General features: G+C 33.6%; 1 protein-coding gene across 2 annotated transcripts in view; it reads left to right on the top strand.

Annotated features, from left to right (window-relative positions):
• Window positions 1-22,988, top strand: part of LOC138705995 (lysosomal acid glucosylceramidase-like) — an 89,660-nt gene that overhangs the window by 20,582 nt on the left and 46,090 nt on the right. For both annotated transcript variants that reach the window (XM_069834861.1, XM_069834859.1), the window contains exons 2-5: window positions 6,426-6,486; window positions 11,058-11,255; window positions 14,988-15,126; window positions 21,916-22,069. In XM_069834861.1, the coding sequence (XP_069690962.1) occupies window positions 6,447-6,486; window positions 11,058-11,255; window positions 14,988-15,126; window positions 21,916-22,069 (531 nt within the window). In that variant the 5' untranslated portion in view covers window positions 6,426-6,446. The remainder of the gene's footprint in view (window positions 1-6,425; window positions 6,487-11,057; window positions 11,256-14,987; window positions 15,127-21,915; window positions 22,070-22,988) is intronic.

A 22,988-nucleotide genomic window follows, 5' to 3' on the forward strand; every position in this document is an offset into this window, starting at 1 on the left:
ACACGCTGCACTATCAGTTTCAGGTAATTTATCAATAACTGTGACCACTTCTTTAAAATACTTAGAATAATACACCACTGACTGAATCCAGGTTCCCCATCGTGTAACAACCGGCTGAGGTGGGAGTGGGATATCTGGAAAGTTCTCTCTGAATATTGAAATCCTGGATGGGGCTTTACAAAAACATTTTTTTGTGTTAGAAATAAACGAATTGACAAGAGGAAATTCATTCCGGATTGTTTCAGAAACCCTGTGAAGGCCATGTGCTAGACAGGTTACATGCGTGAGGTTAGGATAAAATGTTTTAAGAAGTGGAGCTGCAGCAACCATATATGAGGCAGCATCAGTACAAAACAACAGAACTTTAGAATCGTATATATTACCTGAGTATAAAGACTGTAGGTCTTTATTTACAAAATAAGCAATGGCTTGGCTATTCACTTTCGAAAGTTCCTTAACACATACGAGGTGTGAAATCGAAGGTCCATCAGGACTAAGTTTTCCTACTACCATATTTGCTATATACCTATTCATAGGATCTGAGGTTTCATCCACAGAGACCCATATGTAAGAATCACCTATATCCTCCCGAATAGAAGCTAAAGTTTCATTGTATATTCTGTCTAAGTAATTTTTTCTTAGGGTCGACTCAGATGGGATATTTTGTTTGCAATATTTTTGTAAAAACTGTCTTAAAACCGGATTTTCAATTGCATTCCAGGGAATGTTAGCAGCAACAAACGCTCTGGTTAAATCAGCATAGAAATTGCTGCTGAGATTGGATGAAGTAGGCTGTGTTAGTAAAGTTTGTTGCAGTTGATTTTTCTGCTGAGCTTTAGCCTTATGAGCTGCTCCTTGCACATGCTGCTTTAGGTGGCACTTCTTTTCTTGCGAAATCTAAAAATGTAAAGTAAACTGAATTAAAATAAAATCCTAATTGTTGTATTGCCGTATTTCTATCACAAAGTTAGTGGGTTCGAACAATCAAAATTTTAATGACCTGCAAATACTTTAACTATCGGAATTTAAAAGGTTAAAGTGTAGTGGTCTTATAAAGAATTATACCTCAGGATAGCTCAGTCAATGTATAAATATTATAGGCCTACTCATTAAAATTAATAGAATTTATATATTTCAACTATTGTTACATACCTGTTTGCTACAAATCTTGCAGAATATTATTTTTCCATCATAAGTGAATTCTGAATATTCTGTTAGCCATTGCCGGATCAATGTAGATTTTGCACTTATATTTTTCGGCATTAACACGTTAAACTTCACAGGAAAACGTCCTACCGCTCAAAACTTCTCAACACAAATAAGGTGAGGGAAAGAGCAACTGTTAACGAGCATTCAAATGAACCGTTGTTATTGAGATTCAATTGGACAAAAATACAAAGTTCCACTTATTGTTGCATTTCCTGGTAGTGTTAACATTAGGAGGGCCATTATTTTAAATATTTTGTAACGGTTTACCCTACTAATTCGCAGTTTTACGACTTTTCATAAATATTTCAAAAACACTCTTTCTCCAAAAAATTGTGATTTTATGACACTCTGAAGGGCAGTACAGTTAATCGGTTTCAGACCGAAAACAGTCATTTTTATAGTATAGTATATCTCTGAATCGGTAGCAGCACATGTTGTGATTGTTGCCTGCTTCAAAACTAAGGTTGGTTCTTTGTCGGCATTTATGCCTCCAAACATGTTAAATTCGGTGAAATCTATTGCGAGTGTCGTGAGATTCAAAACATTTTGTTTCCTTTATCAATGGTTTCATGGCCGGTGTGAAGCAAACTTTCCACTTTTTAAATGCCTTAAATTTCGCAGTGAATGCATGTATAAATTATAAAAAGTAAGAGTAAAATGCGAAACTTTACAGTGAGTTAGGCATTTTTAGGCGAATATTAACAAATTAGGCTCTAATAACCGTTTTAGGGCATTTTAGGGCACTATAAAACTCTTTGAATACCTTTCAATTCCCATGAAACACAAATATCAATAATTATTTTTACTTTTCTCCTAAAGAAACAAAATAGGCATTTGCCCTAGAATCCGATGTCTGTTGATAAGTAAAAATTTCTCCTCCTAAGAAAGCTTGGGTGTCGTTGACAAGGTAGTATGAAGATAATTTTGTTTCAGTGCAAGCAGTCATCGTTGTTCCTGGTAATTAAATCTGTATTAATCTGATCAATATAATATGAATTTAATTAGAAGTTTTGTAATCATTTAATGATTATGGAAAAAGAATTGATTGAGGACTAAGTGGATGAAGAGATTAAAGAAGCATAGAGATCGGTTGCACTAAGTTAATATTGGAAAAGTCTAAAACAGACCTGCAGAACTGTAGCTCCTCAGAGCGACTGCTTTACTACCCCTTCTTACCCCACCCACCTTTTCTACAAGTGCGGTCATGGCGTTCCAGTTAAGCTCGGCTACATCAACATTCATTCTCTCGGCGGCAGGTATACAATACGCTATCAGGAATTACAAATGTACAAATAATAAAATCCTTAGGAACACACCTTTAGAAAGTAAGAGAAAAATAAATGACGAAAATAAATAAGTTAAAAGACATGTAAAATAAATTTTAAAATGTATGTGTACATAATGTAAGAAGATATACCTATGTATATATCGTCCTATTACTAGTAAAGCCGATTAAGTCCACATTTTGTGTAAAATAAGTTAAGTACAGTCTCCGACTTGTCCTTCCGTGCTCTGTATTCTACTAAAATGAAATAAGTCCGAAATGTTGCATGCAGGCAACAAACCAATTACTTTATTTGGAGAATTTATTATGATTTTTCGTGCATTAATAAAGCTTTCATTCCTGTTTTTACAAAACTTGCATTACTGGTCTTAACTGGTTTTACTAGTAAAAGGATGATAAATAAATTGTACGTCGATAAGTGAGTGATAGGTATATGACCGGATGTCAATGCTGTCATTCAATATTGTAACGCACTCCAGTCAAATAAATAAAATAAATAAATACACAATACGCGTACTGCAGTTTAAAGAGAACTGGAACATGGCAAAATCTAAACCCGTGAAGAAATACTACTTCCAAAGGAAATGGGAATATGATTATTTTGTTGTTGAAGACGAAAGAATTGCTTGTTTACTGTGTTCCATCCAATTTATTTCTACTCGTCATTTCAATATTAAACCACATTTCAACAAAGCCCATTTTAAGAATTATGGAATAAACAAACTTTCGGGTAAGTTCATTATTACGAACTGTATATTGATTATTTATTTATACACTGTTAAATTAAGGACGTCACTCGTTGTGTTCATTTTGAATTGAAATTTATAGCAATTTTCAAGGTTCATTACTTAAATGCTATAAATTTATGTTTCCGTAGGTTATGATAGGAGGAAAGTTTTCGAAAATCTAAAGCAGGTTAGGTGCAAAGAAATTTCAAAGAAACTACCTACATGAAATCTAGCATATTTGTAAACCTTGGAACCAGATAACGCATTATAAATACAATGAATTTATTACAATCCTTTTTGAAAATTATATACCGCCACTGATAGACTTTTGCACGGGCAGAGAATGTAAACAACTCTACGCGGAAATCGATCACCCCCAATAGAAGTGGAGTGAGGATGACGTCATATTTTCCCTACTTACGAATTCTGCAGGCCTGGTCTAAAAGAAGATATGAAAATGAGTATTTTTCTAAATGAAAGCTCTATTTGTTTCTACTTACCGCACACTGGTATAATATGTAGTTATAACAACACTGTGATTTCTCTTTTGTTTGCATAGCAACCAGAACTTCCGGTATTGTCAACTTACGAAGGAAGTAAGGAAAAAGCATGATTGTCGAAAAAATATCTAAAAAGACAGAATAAATTCACTAGTGAAGGAGGCGACGAGCAATTGGTAGAATAGCAGAAATCTTATCTTCTTCTACTCACAATATTTATTAACAAACAAAACTTCTTATCTTCTTCTTTTGAATATTTAACTCACAAGCAAACGTTCTGATGGGGGCAGATAAAAAAGTTAAATTTTTTTCTTCCCCCATGTTAATAATGTGAAAAGTAGTAGTTTTACAAATTTTGGCCACTCGACCGCAATTACAAGGGCGTAAAAAAATAAGTTCGCCAGGGGCCGTTAACAGAAAAAAAAACAATTTCATTGAACAAATTTATTGGAACCGACAAAGCAATTGTTGAGATATTTTTCAACATATTTTCAATCGAAATTGAGACATTTCTCACATCATGGGATCGACAGAGAGAACTACAGACGCAGTCGAACGCTGGTTCCGATCTGAGACGGCTGACTTCTACAACACAAAAACTGATCCCATCATATTGACAAATGTCTCAATTCCAGTGGGGGATATTTTGTCAAATAGTTAAACTATTGCTGTATCTGTTTCAATAAATATTACCATGCAATTGTGCTTTTTCCTATAAACGGCCCCAGGAAAAATCACTTTCTGGACGGCCTTGTAATTGCGGTCGAGTGGCCAAAATTTGTGTAAGCACTTCTTTTGACATTATTAACATGGTGGAAGAAAAAAAATTAACTTTTTTATCTGCCCCCATGAGAACGTTTGTTTGTCAGAGAGAGGGGCAGAGAAGGCCTGACGGCCTTATCTCTACCAGGTTAAATAAATAAATACTAAATACTAATACTAAATACTAACTTCCGACTTTTTGCAGAGAGAGAATATCCAGAAAGTGATAGCTGCGCTATAACAAGGGGTACTGTTTGGTTACAGCCACGTCATTAATTTATCTGTTTATGTACAAAAACAATATTTCTATACAGTTACGTTTTTTAGCAGCCATCCCTTTAACTGAATTGTACAGACTATTTATTCATTTATAAAACTGTATAAATGGTGATTTAAGAGGAATTTAAATTTGTATAACTTAACTTGCGTAGGTATTGAAAAATTGATGTATTGATATGAAATGTATGAAATAATAATAATAATAATAATAATAATAATAATAATAATAATAATAATAATAATAATAATACTCTTTTATTCTTATTCGTCTTCAAGTAATTTTAGAAGCGCTTTCGTTGTAGTATTTCACAGAATATTTGCATGTATTTTCCCAAAAAAACTTCTCTGAATATTGAGAGTTACTGTGTTGGTTTAGCGTGTCGCTTATCTTGGTTGCGTTATGGATTTGCATGAAATGTCTTCGTCTTCTGTCACGGTCGCTTGTCTTTATCGCAAGCAACCAATGAAATCTCATATCTGGTGTATATAAGTGTGTAAAAACACATCGGCCCATTCTCAGGACATTTTATATTTCATTTCCATTTGATTTAGACCAAAGAGTCAGCATTGTTTGCGTAATTTTTTCAACCATCGCTGTTTATAGAATTAGAAGAAAATAAGTTTTTATAGTAGTTTCATATTGTATCAATATTCTTCATTCATGGTTCAAGAAGATCCCCATAGTGTTTTTGTATCATAGTCTTATTCCTGGTTAAATGTTAGAGAAGGTCGTATGAGACTGTGACTTTCCTAAATTCTTCGCGTTATTGGAATACTAGAACAACAAACAGTGGAATGCAACTACTACAGTCAGACAACTAGCATAGCGTGAACTACAGCCAAATAGAGCCTAGAATCTAGATTATAATTGGTTACACTTGTTGAATTTGTGCACAGAATCACATCCATTTCCAGATGCCTCACGGAAAGGGGAACTGAAACATAATAATAATAATAATAATAATAATAATAATAATAATAATAATAATAATAATAATAATAATAAGTATTATTATTATTATTATTATTATTATTATTTTAATTAAGGAACTAGTAATATTTGTCACAGTAATATTTATTTCCGAAAGCTGCTTAGATCAGTCGTTTCTCACATTTCCCCTTTTTTCGCAAAGTTTAAAATGTGAGTATACGATAATGTAATCCTATTAATCAATATTTGCAGATTGTATAAGTTTTTAATGCGAATTCTAAAAGAATTCAAAATAATCGTAAATAACACTTGCCTCAAAAATTTAATCATAAGCTACAACGAAATAAATTAGTTTAAAAATTTGTGTAGAAAATTCTTGAGTGAAAACATAATAGGTTTGTATGACGTAATTCTTGTAGTTAATAGTGGTGGAAGTGGTGCTGTTGATGATCTTAACAATTACAATTTGCATTAAACAATAGCTATAGATACACATTAAGAAAATTTATTTTCAATTACCAAATTTTCTGAAGAGGAGTATAATAAAATGTTATCATAATAAATTATGTTATATTTCCAGTGATGTTCCCATGTTGTTTAACCATAAATTCTTATACAACTTATTGCATTATTTACTTCTGGTGCTTACAACACTAGAAGAAAAATGTCGATCCTACATCGGATATCTTAGAAAGTACTGGTATAATTCAGATGCATCTACTTATTTTTAGGCACAAGAGTGGCAATCGGTCATGTGGATTCTAATTCTACTGTTGCACATCTTTCTCACAGGTACGTCTAAGGCCAACTTGCAATAGACTAAGAACAGAATAGTATAATACTATACAAGGTTGGGAAGTGCTTTTTACCAAATCGAGTAAAAGTTTGGAAAACGAGCAGAGCGAGTTTTTCAATTTCCGAGATTTTGTAATGCACTTCACAAACGTGTATTGTACAAATTTTTTTGCACGTTCATATTTTTAAAATTACAAATACAATATATTTTGCACTGAAAATTTAGAGCAATATTATTCCAAAGCCTTCGCAAAACTATACTGTAATGGTAACTAAGTAACAACAAGTGCACTGTAAGTACACTGCGTGGCAAAAGTCTCTCCGCAGAGTTGCGTGGGAGAGCTTAAGTTGGCAGCATTAAGTTAAGGCGAGGAAGCAGCGGTGCGGGCCTTGACCTAGAGCAGGTAGTAACTGAATAGCATTCTACATACATATAACTGAGTGTGGACGTTATGCTTGTAAGCGGAATTCGTTGTCAACGTAACTGAGTAAAACTGAGTGTGCTAGCGCATCGCCCTCGCTGCGGAAAGATTTACGCCACGCACTGTTTCTGTGTGGGAATTCCAATTTTCAAGGCCTAACAACAGTAGCTGTAAATACAACTACAAACACGATCTTGCAAAAACGTTAACAGTGTCATTGATATTACACACTCTTTCTATTCATTTTTCCATTCTATATCTCTTCCATCCTTCCTATCCAAATATGTACAATTGTACTGTCACATGTGGACAAGAGTTCGCTTCCCGAAAACGGGTATCCTGACTGAAATGATTTACTTATCTTTATAAATATAGAGAAATCACTGTACATTGTATAACTGGAGTAAAAAAAAATAAGGCGTTAACATGAATATTTGTCAGAAATAGAACGGTATACAAGGTGAACCGTAAGCAATATCATTACGAATACTTCTGTTTCTAAACGTTATTGTAACACTGAACTATGTTTTTAATGTAGTTTCAATTATTATTTATATTATTTGCCTTACATATTTCTGATCGACAAATCAATCCTTTTTAAATAGGCTATACAGACGAGTCAATAATTGAGTTACAAATTGAAGTAGCGACCTATAGTTTTTAACGAGGCGCCTCAAGCTATCACCGCTAGACGGCAGTACTACCCAGGTGTAAAGTTGATCGATGTCCACACAAGTGGCACAAGCGAAAGAAAGAAGCAGCAGTTGCAAGGTGTCGGCACCTCTGCAGGAGTGTACCATTGTCAAGCGGTGTTTCGTTGTGCCATTTTTTATGGAATAAAGATATGTAAGCAAAGGTTATTGATAAGAAATGCTGCCCGTGTATGGTGAGCATTGCCTGTCACGTAAAACTGTGAACATTAAATGGGTGCAGGAGTACTCCAAAGGGCCACTGTGCATTCCTTTAACTTTGTAGAAAATCACGAAAAACGTTTTTAGGTCTAAAATTTCTTAACAGCTAGGCAGGAGACATTATGAAACTAAAGAGGTTGGGTGCATTTAGAATCAAATGGGAGCATGAGTCTCTTTGATTTGAAAGCAGGAACTAATATTTTGTCCCAAATTCTGTTGTGGACAAGAGTCAGTTTGATTCCAATAGTCATTTTTAACGCAACATCTTTGTGGTTTAGTTAGCGTTCTCAAGCCAATCACGACAGTTGTATGTAGTTATACCTGAAGAATGCATGGAAGCTTATTTTCGTTATCAGGTGGACAAGAGACGTTCTGAAAATGAGCTCCTCAAATATCGAACACAGAGTCGGTCGCTCAGTGCAGATTTCCAATCATCAATCAATTATCAGTCATGTTCATTTGTTAGAATTACAATAGCGTAATTATAGACAATGGTCAATAAAAATAGACTAAAATTCCAAGTTCATATGGCTGTCAAAATATTCATTAATATGATAAAAAGAATTATCTAAAAGCCATTTTTTAAAACAACTTTAAATCTAAATAAGCTGATTGGACATTCTTAAGCAATCTTTTAAACATATCTAAAGAAACAACGTTGAACCATTTTTTGGTCTTTGTCAAAAATATAATGATTATTTCTAGTACAATATTTATGCCAAGAGACAATTGTACAACAAGTTGGCGACTTGATTCGAGCAGACAAGATGAAGGGGGCGATATACTATACTAGATGGTCACAGGTGATGAGTTTTGGGTGTATCAATACCAGCCAGAAACAAAGCGTGTATCTGTGCTCGGATACAATTGTCAATAGTTTACTCGTGCATAAGTGCCACCATCTTGCAAATGCTGCTTCTTTGTGTCGCTTCTGTGAATATCGATAGCTGCAGGTGCCTCATTAAAAATGTAAATCTCTACTTACATTTGTAACTTAATATAATTATACTTCGCATTACAGTCAAGATTGACTTTTATGTTGTTTTAAAATAATTTATACAGTAATTTAAAGTATTTTCTTCATTTAATGTTGGCTATTGACCAGAGTCTCTCATATATAAATTTCATATACCAAAACATAGGTTGATGTATCTCCATTGTAATTGCATTGATGTTTTGTAGATAACATAGCTGTAGCGGAGAAATTACGTAAGTAAATATTATACTATTACAATGAAGTGATTACTCAATTACGTAGATTTCTTATATTCAAATGAATACGCCAATAATAATAATTTTATTAACTGAAGCGTTGGGCCGAATAACGGTCTATGTTACAATTTTTCAAAATCGAATTTTTAATGGAATAATGCTCTGTATAATCTTACACAGCTGTCACAAAAATTATTTTTCAATATCCGTAACAGAGGCGATTCTACACGAATTACAACCATGAATATCTTGGTTGGAACAACGGTCTATGTCACTAGTCACTTCTAGCGTATCCAATTGTTTACATCGTATCGAGAGTTACTGCATGGGAGTTTGTTTTCTTTACGAATACTGGATACTTGAACTCTGTGTATCAGGTTTCGGTTGACCTATTACGTAAAATGGACGACTGCAAGACAGTGACGGTAGATATTGACTGGCTAAATAAATAAAAAAAATCTAGACAAATTAATATTAATAAGTGGAAAGATGTGTCACCAAAGTTTCAGAGAGAAGTGGTCTTGAGTATACAACAACGAAGACGAAGTTGCAAGATAGTAATGTAAGTTCCTGTCTGTTACTTTGCAGTATTTTATCATTTATATTTTAATTTACACTTTACGTAGTGTTGATTGGTCAATAGCTTATCCACTATAGTTTATCTTAGAATTTTATCAAGGTATTTCGTTTTAGTAACAGTTTTGTGGAAATTCTTGTAAGAAGATGTGCTCACAGCTTGCTCTGGATGTCAGAAAGGAGCTGTTTAACTTTAATAAATTACATAGTGTTAATTCATATTAATATATAACATTTAAAAATAAATATCATAATCATTTTGTTCATAATTTAACATTTTTATTGATTTTGTATATTTCATGATATTCTGATTTTATAAAACTGTTTATTATCTGTATTCCCCAGTAGCATTTCTGTGGAGGTAAAATATTACAAACTTCTATGATGTGTAATATGACTTTTAATAATATATATTCATATATTTCGCTTACAAGCAAATGTTCTGATGGGGGCAGATAAAATAGTTAATTTTTTTCTTCCGCCATGTTAATAATATCAAAAGAATTTTTATACAAATTTTGGCCACTCGACCGCAATTATGAGGCCGTCCAGAAAGTGATATTCCGTTTATAGAAAAAAAAGCAGAATTGCATAGAAATATTTATTGAAACAGATACAGCAATTGTTGCGCTATTTGTCAATTACCCCCCACTGGAATTGAAACATTTGTCATACCATAGGATCAATTTTTGTATCTTAGAAGTCAGCCGCCTCAGATCGAAACCAGCGTTTGACTGCGTCTGCACCTCTCTCTATCGATCCTATGAAATGTGAAATATCTCAATTCCGATGGAAAATATGTTGAAAAATAGCTCAACAATTGCTGTGTCCGTTTCAATAAATTTGTCCAATGATTTTTTTTTCTGTTAACGGCCCTGGCGAACTTATTATTTTACGGTCCTCGTAATTGCGGTCGAGTGGCCCAAATTTGTATAAGCACTTCTTATTTACTATCTGACCTTCCAAGGCTTGCCTATAGACACAGAATAACATACAATTTACAATAATTGTTGTACGTGAATGGGCACATAAAAAATATAGAGATAAAAATGTAAAAAAAAAAAAATACAGATTTTTCAATCAAAAATATATATTATTAACATGTTGGAAGAAAAAATTTAACTTTTTTATCTGACTTTATCAGAACGTTTGCTTGTTAGTGTACAAAACATATTGATGGAATAACGGTCTATGTTGCCCGTCCGATAGTAAATTTATGAGCGGAATTACGATGTAACATTTTTGTTCCTCCTGCACAGTTAGCAGATTGTAACATAGACCGGTATTTAGCCCAACACTTCAAATGTAAAGCTCTACAGTTTACTGCTTAAAATGTCTTAGTCTTTCGTATTAATAACATGCTTGAAAGGAGAAAGAATTGTGAAAATATTTCCGTACTTTTGCACTAAAATATCATAATAAATAGATGTTTTAATTACATGTGTAGGGACTTCGGAAGCCGATCGGTGCGTGAAGAGGAAGTATGGCTATGACAGTTTCGTGTGTGTGTGCAACGCAACGTACTGCGACGAGTTGCACCCATTTCCAACGAAGCTGTTGAAGGAAGGTCACTATTTACATTATGTGTCATCCAGGGAGGGAAAGAGGCTTGAATCCACTCTTTCAGAATTCAAGGAAGTCACGCGTAAGTCCGTCGTATTAATATACAGTAGGCCTATATGATAATTCTGAGCGGCAGTAAACAATATCACTATCATTAGTTGTATTGTCAAGGAAAGACGAAACTTGACATCCTCAGCCTCAAGACAATATAGTCTTTAGGATATTACTAGAGCTTCCTGACTTTTTCTTTTAGATGATATTCTCGTCTATTACAGGAAAGGAGGCGGATATGGAATAGTAGGGGGGGATATGGAATACCAACAAATCATAATTACCATTTTGTTTCTAACCCTATCTTCTAAAATATTCGTAAGAAAAGACATTTTTTGTGGTTATTTATTTTAGTTGGTTATTTAACGACGCTGTATCAACTACAAGGTTATTTAGCGTCGATGAGATTGGTGATAGCGAGATGATATTTGACGAGATGAGGCCGAGGATTCGCCATAGATTACCTTCACATTACGGTTGGGAAAAACCTCGGAAAAAACTCAACACGGTAATCAGCCCAAGCGAGGATCGAACCGTTTTTGTGGCAATGCACAGTACTTTCATTAGGTTTTAGTACAACATAAACATAGAAAACACATGATGCATACAGTAAACAAAATTTTAAAAAGACTAAGATATAAAAAAAGGATGGGTTTGTGGAATAGCGAATAGGTATATGGAATACCCATGACAAAACCACTAGAAATAACATTATTCACAAAAATCACAAAAATATGGATATGATTCACATTCTGCGCACTCTTCATGGTCCCAATACTCACAATGAATACTTACACATTATTCAGACTTTTCCACTGGTATCGTCAAAAAATTTATTCCCACAAAATTTGCAATCTGCATTGCAAACTTGTGGTTTGGAACGCAGACTTCCAAAAATCTATGTCACTCGATTCTTTCAATTTTAATTCACGATGGTCTGAATTTGTTGAGAGCTCCGTAGCTTTCTGCTTCCTGACGTATGTCGTAACACCCGCCTCAACTAATAACGACTTAAAATACGTACATGTCACAGTTAACCTCATTCATAAAAAAGCAGTTAAACTAAATTATTTAAAGCATATTTCAAGTCCTTCAAGACAACCTATGAACAGTTCATAACAGTAGTTGTTATATAATTTATACAGTACATGCCTGGAAAAATTTGTTTTAGCCACAAAAGATATTTTCTTCTTGTAAGACCATTATTTCCAGGGCACACCTGACACGTTATGACGCTACCGCAAACATAACGAAGTAGTTACCATAGTATCCACGAGATGGAAGAACCAAACAGTCATGATTTGCTGGTATTCCATAACCCACCTACTTTCCATATCCCTGTCCTTTCCTATATATATTACTTCTGACAAATGGTCCTTAATTTCTATATTGTAACAAAGTTATTTTTTCAGGTGACCAAATCGTGATTGTCGATCAAAAGGTGAATTTCAAGGTGTCAGTTTCAAACTTAACAAATTAACAAATGGTTTAGTATCAATTTATCCACAAAGCATACTAAGATGATGACATTAATTGATACGAAAATTATTAGGGAAAAATAAGTAGGCTTACCTGTAATTAAAATGCTACAATCCAAGAAGTGAATTCTTTGAATCTTCTTTGATATGAGATAATTTAAATGAACGTTGAATATGTTTGCAATAAAATAAATAGATTCAGATAATTTGTGACTCTAAAAAGTACATTACATAACTGACACATGAAATCACTCCTTAAATGTAATGAAGGAATTTCGGGTTTAAATGAATTTTCGGAAATATATCTACAAAGTAAGACCCAAGAACAAAAGTAACCGTATAAGACATGAATTAAATGAAGACAGAAACATTGCTAGAAATAAGGGGGAATTACAAATAAGACTAAAATGTGCGCTCATGGTTTGTATCTGTGAATGAAGCATTTTATATTTTAAGGTAAATATGAAGCGTAAACAGCCAAACACTTTTATTGCTTTTAATGAAATTATATTTTCTTTGATATCTTCCAGCAAGAATAAAGCCTACTCGTATGCCTTGGTAATATGACTTTTGTTATTAAAACAGTTTAAAGAGATGACACATGGTTCGAACTATGGAGTGCCATCTTCAAATTTTGGGTTTCTCAGTGTTCAGAATAGTGAACTGAGTATATAGGTTTTATAATTTGTTTCTATGACTGTTGGTAATTAGCACCACATGCTGCATCATTATGCACTTTTTTCCTCTACAATTTAATTTCAAAATTTATATGCGCTTTTCTTACTACCTACTATACTATTTGAAATTCATATACCATTTCCTTTTGAAGTATATGCTATGATATTGAAAGAGGAAATTTTGTATTTGTAATTTATAACTTATAGATAACATTATAAAGAACAACTATTAAAATGTAAAATTATAGATATATGGCGTGTATTTGTATGCAAAAAGAATGTTAATATAACAATTGGAAAAATAATTAATATTCTTCGTTTTTCTTCAATACAAAAACATACTTTAGATAGCTATAAAACATGGTAAGAATGCACGGAGAGGATACAAAAGATTTCATAGATTTATAGTTTACTTTCTTGTAAAGAGGTACAAAAATTGATATTTCCATTTGAAACGTATGAAGAATATATAAACACGTGATGAAAACCTGAAGCAAATGATTTAAATAGCTTTAGAGAAAATAACTATACTTCCAATGGATCCCTACTAAATATGCAAAGTCCATATGCTTAATTTTTATTTTGGACAAAACTTTGCCTAATACGAGGGCATAATTACGAAGCATAACACGCACAATCAAAATTAGAACTGACAACGATCTAAACTTAGGACTGCAAACATCAGAAAGGTGACAATCTTTCTGTATGTGAATTCTTCTATTGTTCTTCTTCTTCTTCTTCTTCTTCTTTTTCTTCTCCTCCACTTCATGGATTAGGCATCTGTCTGTTCCGACTTCACAGTTGATCTCGCCAACGCTTTTTTGGGTCTTCCAACATCTTTCGCTCCCATTGGTCTGTATTCAAAGGCCAATTTAGGGAGCCTTGTATCTAGCACTCTATTTATATGTTGTAACCACTTGTCACGGTAATACTGTATCTGAATTCGAAATCTCAATTATTAATATTATTATTTTCGTTATTAATTTTATTGCTATATTTACCGTATATGCTTCTAAAGAATCATGTATATTTGTGAATTATGCATGTTATTATTTTCTATTCCTCTTAAGAATTTGATCTTGGTATTGAATTTTTTAATTTAATTTAGAAACAACTCAGATATATTGTATGGATTATGCATAATTTGTATAAAACTCTTATTAACGAAACAGAACTGTCCCGAACACGAGTTTTGCTTCTCCGGGGCATTTTTACGTAACATTGTGTGCGACTTTAATTATTAAATTAATTTTAAAAATTGTTAATTACTATCATCTTAAAACATCTACTCATGAAAAAATGACTTGTATACAGATTCCACAGTTACAGAAATTGTAACGAATTTTGCGAAATGTATGTAAGAACCAACTACTGGGATGAATAGAAAGTTACTTTTCGGTAGTCATCACTGCAAAAATATTAAGCTGTCTTGATAACGTAAGGAAATTACAAACAAAAAAGGGGGGAGGCGGAACGTTAGTAAAAGTAGGGCTGAGAGGTCGGAGTAGGGAGCAATTTCATTTGGAGTATGAGTTGGTAAAAATGTGCGGAGTCCACGTTCTGATTATAATTATTACAGTCACCACCCAATGCTTGTTTTCTTCACAGGTTCAGAAGAGACGGCACTTTTCAGAACTAATACTTCGGTACGATACCAGAAAGTTCTGGGTTTCGGAGGTGCCATGTCGGACTCCGCAGCATTGAATATAGCGTCCCTCAGCAGAACCGCGCAGGAAAAACTTTTGAGGTAAAGAAGACGATCTACAATACAGCTACCAAAATCGGAATGTCAACAGTTGAAATATGATTCCGGCCACCGTGTGTAGCCCAGGCAGTAGCGCGTTTGCCTCCTGATACGGCGATATAGTCTACTCGGGTTGGGTTCGATATTTGCTTGAGATCAATACCTGGTTGGGATTATTCCGAGGTTTTACTCAACTGTAAAACGAATGTCAGCTAATGGCATGCCAAATTCTCGGCCTCGTCTCGCCAAATGCCACATCGCTATCACCAATTCCATCGACACAAAATAACCTAGTCGTTGATACAGCATCATTAAAGAACAAAATTAAAATGAGAGTCTCTGCCACCTTTGTACTTTCACTCACCGCAAAACCTGCGTTCGAACATAAGCAAAATACTACTGTAGTAGCGACACTAGCTTCAATAAGCAATTTAATCACTAAATACGAAAAGGGAATAAGTCACCTTCAATTAGTTTTGAGAAAAATGCAATTAACTTCTGCACACAACTAAATATACAAATTGCATGGAAATTATTTCTATAAACCATTCGTGACTACACAAGATTTGTATGTAAAAAAATGTATATTTCTCAATTTATCCTGCTGTATAGAAATAATTTTTGTGTGTGGACTTGTTCCCCTTTCAGCCAATTTGTGAATAATAGTACAGTGTAGCAAATAGAAACATTGAAAGCTGTCGGTTATTGCATAAACCAAAAATGTTTGTGTTGGGATTTGTTCCCCTTTCATAATATCTAACGAAATACTCGTATACTGTAAAATTATTAAACAAGATGTATCGTTATTTCTATTTTTCAAAACAAAAACTGTATTGCACGCCAATTTATGAACAATAGTAGCGAGTAGCACATAGAAACATTGAAAGCTGTTGACCAATTATTTATTTTGAATTTTCTTATTAATCTTCAGTGTTGTTATCAATAGTGAGCCACTGTAAGATCTCATTCCAGAATTCTTTCACTTCCTCACTTCACCAATTTCTTACAGTCCTCAATTTTGAATTTCTTTATCGGACACTGAGTTGCATAGGCCTTTTCTATGGGCAAATTGGGAATAACATTTTTCCTTCACAAGGGCTCAAAAGTGTGGTAGATCAAACCATCATTGTTCTCATATGCCAGAAATCTACCAAGATATGAGCTGTCATACACACACATAAAATACTGTGAAATATTGAAATTTATTTTTTTTATGGGTGGGGGATGGTTCGTCCAATGTACTCTTTTGAAAGTGTGTTTTTCTCCTCTAGATGGCAGGAACAACAAACTTGAATTTCTTATGAGAAGGGAACAAGTCGTGGACTAAGCTCCTTTTCAAAATAAACACGAAAACTAAAGTGTTGAAATCTAGACTAAGGAGGTGAGGGACCTTTTTCCTTTTCATGCACAATGAAAGAGCATACTTATATTAGTATGACTACAATCTTAACTCATTTCTGCCAAAACTGGGACTTATTCACTTTTCATATTTAGTGATTTTTTTTATTATTATTATTTTTAATTTAGACCGGCCAGAGGCCGTTTATCAAAGTTATCTCCTTTGTTTTCTGTTTTCGTTTTCCTTTGTTTTACTTATACTAATACAAACACAACACCCATGCCCGAGGCGGGACTTGAACCCACAACCCTTCGGACCAACCGATAGGGACATGCCGTTCCCCTACGGCTTGAGCCATCCGGGCAGGCATGATTCAATTCAAATGCTATCGTGTTGTGTTCAAAACAAATAGGCTAGACTATTCTGACCCTCCCCTATAAAAAAACATCGTGGGGACTACACATCCTGTTTTTCGCTTACGGTACACACAGTACGGATGATTAAAGTGGGATAATATTAACAAAGTTACTGCGCTTTCCATCGACACTGTCAAGACGAATCAATTAGTGGCTGCTGATGTTTGCCATCAGATAATTCGGAAGGTGAAATCAAGTGAATATTTTGCTATTCAGTTTAATGAACACTTCTCAATTTTTATGTTTTATCTGATGTATGTAATGTAACTTATCAATCGAAAAAAAAATATGATGATTTGCAAATCAGTAATCTGATAACGTAACAGGGCAAGGCCTTCTTCACGTTTAACATTTTTTATGAGGCTGTAGAAAACTATACCATGAACTGGACAGAATGTATAAAAATGTGTTAGCAATGGTGCAAAAGCGATAACAGGGAAGAACAGTAGATCGGTAGTAAAATTACCAAAATCCAAGGGCAGAATGGACGCACTGTTTCCTTCACAGACATGCGAGTGACACAAAAAAATTATACCGGACAGTCTTCAAAATATTCTCCGCGAATCTATAAAAATGATTAATGTTGTTGAAAGACGACTTTCACAGAATAGGCGGCTTGCTAGACTTTGCGAAGAAATAGGCGAAAAAAATACAACGCTTCTTTTGCACACTGGGATCACGCGGTTAACTAGACGTTTTGAGTTGCGAAATGAATTGATCGCACTTTTTCACGAACAGACCTCATTACGTATTACAGTCAGTGGCGGCTGATTGACTGAGGCAAGTGAGGCCGGGCCTCAGTCACTTGGCTTAACTGAAATCAAATTTTGTTTTTATGTAATGTATTAGTTATTTGAATGAAGCATATATCGCTGTAGAAGCATTTGAAAACTTTGTGATGTAGATAGACCTGTTTTGCAGTAAAATTTGTTCCTGAGGCCATGATCACTCATGCCGGGTCTAGCTTGTGATGTATATAGATCTGTTTTGCAGTAAAATTTGTTCATGAGGCCAGGATCGCTCGTGCCGGGTCTGCTTGTGAATTTTCGTGTGTCTTCCCGGGCTTTTGAGGTTGCGCTTAAAACGTTGTAACTGAGGCACAATTCATCTGGCCTGGTCAGGTTTCACTCCTCCCAACCATGGGCCGGCCTCAAGGGTAGAGTGGGGTGGGAATAGGGTGACTTGTCTTCCTAAATAGGCCATAAATAACAAAATTTCCAGCTCTTTGGCAGGCAGAGACCTACACTATTCTCTCCTCTTACGTCTTAGTTTATGACTTAAGCGAGAGTGTTGTACTATTGTACAACAAATGCGAGAAATAATGCTGGTGTAGTTAATTCATTGTTAGAGTGCCTTTTTCAACAAGAAATAATATTGAAAGAAAGGAAGTTTTAAATAAAGAGAGAGCCGACCGAGATACCTACGACATCGCCGACAATTTTTCTGACAGATAATCTTAAAACGCAAGTTTCTATTGCATCCTGGTATGGGAAACATAAATGGTTAAGTGGCAATGTGGTGCAAAATAAACTTCTCTGTTGGCCTTGTTTGTTGCTGTCAAAGGAAAAAATTAAAAAGAAATGAAAGAAAGGGAAATTTCAACACATAATATGGGTTGCTTCATCACACTGAAACAATCACTGAAACTCACAGCATAACAGCTTATTTGGTGAGTGAAATTATTATTTTTCATTACTAGTAATAATAATAGACTAATAATCAGGGAAAGGATTTATATGTAAATACATATTTACTTATAAAGCTAATATAATTTATATTTTGCATTATCTTTATGTTTCACAATGTGTAGGGTTGAAAAATCCTACTTTTATTTTCCATATTTTTCCATATTTTAGAGTTTAGTACATATTTTCGTTAATTTCCATATATTTTCCATATTTCATATAAAACAGTCCATATTATATTAGGTTTAACAATAAAACAAAACAAAATTCCATTAACTTTTAAAAATACATTTCAACAATAGAGATTTAAACACATGTTCAGTAATCCCTTTAACATCAGAGTTATTTGAAAATTAGCAGTCCTATCAACAATGGGAAAGTAAGTTACAAAACTGTATTAATTTAATTTAAAATTTTTAACAGACTTCAGTTGTGCAGCTCAACAGTTAAATGCCAGTCAGAGTACACATAGGTTCAGTTTTGTAAATCATACTATAAAGACGGTAAATATGCCAAAAGTACGTCATTCAGTCAATTTAAAATCAAAACTAACAAGTTACATTTCAGAATTTAAAGAAGATGGTTTATCAACTGACAATAAAATATTATTTTGTAATTTGTGTCAGTGTGCAGTATCATCTACACAAAAGTTCCTGGTGCAACAACACATTACAACTAGTAAACATCAGGCCAACAAACAACTAAATTCCAAGCAGAGACAATTGTTTTTAACACAACCAACAACATCGAATGTAAGATCTGAGTTTAACATCGACCTGTGCCGTTCTCTCATCTCTGCTGATATTCCTCTCTACAAACTAAAGAATAAGGTCTTCAGGGAATTCCTTGAAAAATATACTCAACATACAATCCCGGATGAGTCAACACTTAGGAAGACGTATGCTCCATCCATCTACGATGAGACAATACAGAAGATAAGAGATGAAATTAAAGATAGTTCAATTTGGGTTTCCATTGATGAGACTCCCGACAAAGAAGGTAGACTTGTTGGTAATGTAGTTATCGGTTTGTTAAGTGAACAATATTCTGAACGAATTCTTTTACATTGTGATGTTCTAGAAAAGTGCAATAACAAAACTATAGTTAAACTGTTCAACGAAGCTATGGGTATCCTGTGGCCAAAGGGTATTATGTACGATAATGTGTTATTCTTTATTAGCGATGCTGCCCCTTATATGGTCAAAGCTGGACAAGCATTATCTGTTGTATATCCTAAATTGACTCATTTTACTTGTGTGGCGCATGCATTTCATCGTGTGGCAGAAGTGGTCAGAGACAATTTCCCTAAAGTAGATTTGTTGATTTCATCAGTGAAAAAAGTATTTCTCAAAGCTCCCAGTAGAGTTAACGTGTTGAAAGAAATGTACCCTGAAATTCCATTGCCACCAAAGCCAATTTTAACTAGATGGGGTACATGGCTAGAAGCAGTTGAATATTATGCCGAACATATAGACTCTATTAACAATGTTCTCCTTGCATTGGACTCTGAAGATGCAGTCTCAATTGATACTGCGAAAACAGTTACCTGTGACATAAGTGTGAAGAATGACTTAGCTCACATTCAGCATACATTTTCATGCATCATAAAAACGCTCAAAAGTCTCCAAAATAGGCACCTTTCACTATCTGAAAGTTTTGAAATTATAAATAGTACTGTGGAACAACTGAATCGTGGTAGAGGTAAAGTTGCAGATGCAGTAAGAGCTAAGGTGGACACTGTACTTTCAAAAAACCCTGGATATGAAGAACTACAAAAGGTTGTTGCTGTGATGAGTGGTGAATCAACAGTGAAGATTAACTTGGACTTATCCCCAGCAGACATTGTGAAATTGAATTATGTACCAGTTACTTCTTGTGACGTCGAACGCTCTTTTAGTCAGTATAAATCTATCCTCAGAGACAATAGAAGAAGATTCACTTTTCAGCACTTGAAAGAAATGTTTGTAACCTATTGTTATGGTAACAGACAATAAAAATTGTGTTTTGTTGAAACTACATTGGAAGATAAGGTACGTCCATTATATTTTTTGTTTAGTTTGATTAAAATGTACCAATATTTAACGTACATAGTCATTTTTTTATAATTTTAAGTCCATATTTAATTCCATATTTTGGTAAAAATCCATATTTAATTCCATATTTTGGTAAAAATAACTACATATATATTTACATATTTCATATATTTTTAGTCCATATAAATCCGTTCCCTGCTAATAATAATAACAACAATACAGTAATAATGATATTAACAATATAATAACAGTAATAATTAATATCATAAATAAACATTTTCTATCGGAGGCACTCAAACTAGTTGCATCTGGCCTCACCGAGGATTTCGATCACCGGCCGCTACTTACGAAATAAACGAAATATTACATTAATTCTGTGGACATAACAGATCATATCTGGAAACAACCGATCAACTCATTATCATATTTATAGATTAATAAATCTATAGGCTTAACACATTTGAATATCATAGGTTATTCAGAACCTAAAACCGTAAATAGTAATATTGTTCTTATTCTTTAGTCAACTGTACAAAGACATGTTTAAACCTCATAAGTAATACCAATAAAGCATCACTTATGAGGCAACTAAGCAGAAGATAATGAGGTAGGTTGGCCAGTTCCTTTCTTTCTCCATTGCATACATCGCTGACTAGTAACATATTATTACACTAATTAGATTCCACATGTGTACAAGCAATTTGTCCTTCCTCTGACATATCGTCAAGTGAGATGTACTGCCTGATAATAGATAGGCTATACATATCAGCCAGAACCTCAGTCAGAGGTAATAGTAATATTAAGAACAATTATTTAAGGATTCAGTTATCTGCAAGCATTTAAAAATTAAATTTCTCTTCTTCAGAGAACAGATTAGATATTTGTCTCTTAAACTCCAGAATAACATATAAACACTGTGGATACTAAACTTAAATCCTTAAACATTTTATTCTGTCATTCATAAAATGCAATAAAATAAGTATTTTTGAAATACTTTCATTATGAACTCTTTTCCCACATCTCTCTTATATCCAATTTCGCTTACTGCATAATTTCACTTACATAAAATTAATAATTTATCCTATTTGTACATGGATCATAGCTATAATTTGCATTGTCTTAGTAATTTTAGTGAAATTGTCCACGATTTGTGCACATTTACTTCAGTATTATTTTCTAACATTAAAAAAATGAACTTTATGATCAAATTAAAGTTACAACCAGAATAATTTTACATCGCTGAAAGGAAAATTCTCAAAAGTTAATTCTGAAGCTGAAATAATTAAACCATGGGGATAAAATCATTTTCTCTTTTCCAGACAATATTTTGCGCCGGAAGGAGCGGAGTATAATATCATTAGAATTCCAATGGGTGGTACAGACTTTTCACGCCGACATTATATATATGCTAATGATCAAGAAAATCTCAACCTCACAAATTTCAATCTCACTGAGGAGGATCTTTTATATAAAGTAAGTATTCAGTTTTAATTTCAGTAAATAATTATTATCACCATCAGTATTATAGCTACCACCATCATCACCATCACCGTTGTAATCTCTCTTCATGACTTGATATTTTGCGTTTTCGAGTACCATCCTTGAATTACTGTAAATAAACATTATATATTCAGAATTCCCTTAAGACAACATAGGACTAACATAAGACAAGGGAATTAAATCCAGTTCCCACGGCAGGGATTATCTGTAAGAAATTGACCAGGCTACTCGATTTGTAACTATTTAGAAACGCCACTGTTTCTGCAGAGGAATGAATTTTTATCGCGACCAATAATACTACTGGGATATATTTAGGCCTGTATTTCTTTAAATAATTACCGTCAAGATAGCCTATATGATGATTTCTCGAATATATTAACGAAGAAATTAAACAGTAACTTGGAAAATACACAAAATAGGAAGTCCGATATTTAGCAAGTATTATTTTTTCTATTACACACTATAGTATTGAGAATATAATTTTATCAGTACCGGTATCTAACTACGTCAATAACTATTAGAGTTCAAAATTTTTATCATCTCCAGCATTAATTATTATTATTATTATTATTATTACTATTATTATTATTATTATTATGAGTAATAGTAGTAGTAGTAGTAGTAGTAGTAGTAGTAGTGGTGGTGGTAATAGTAGTAATAGCAGTAGTAGTAGTAGTATTAATAGTAGTAGTAATAGCAGTAGTGGAAGCAGCATTAAATATTTACGAAGTCCTGGAAGACCTAATGTATTAAATATTGAGAATACACGCAGAATTTTGGGATAAAATTCACAAAAAAGTACTCGTAGAAGAAACAGGTGCTTCAAAAGGTACAACACATAGCCACATTAAGACTTTTACAAAATCATATCGAAGTTGTAGATCTGTATCTC

This window comes from Periplaneta americana, chromosome 9, assembly GCF_040183065.1.
Source record: "Periplaneta americana isolate PAMFEO1 chromosome 9, P.americana_PAMFEO1_priV1, whole genome shotgun sequence".
Classification (NCBI taxonomy): domain Eukaryota; kingdom Metazoa; phylum Arthropoda; class Insecta; order Blattodea; family Blattidae; genus Periplaneta; species Periplaneta americana.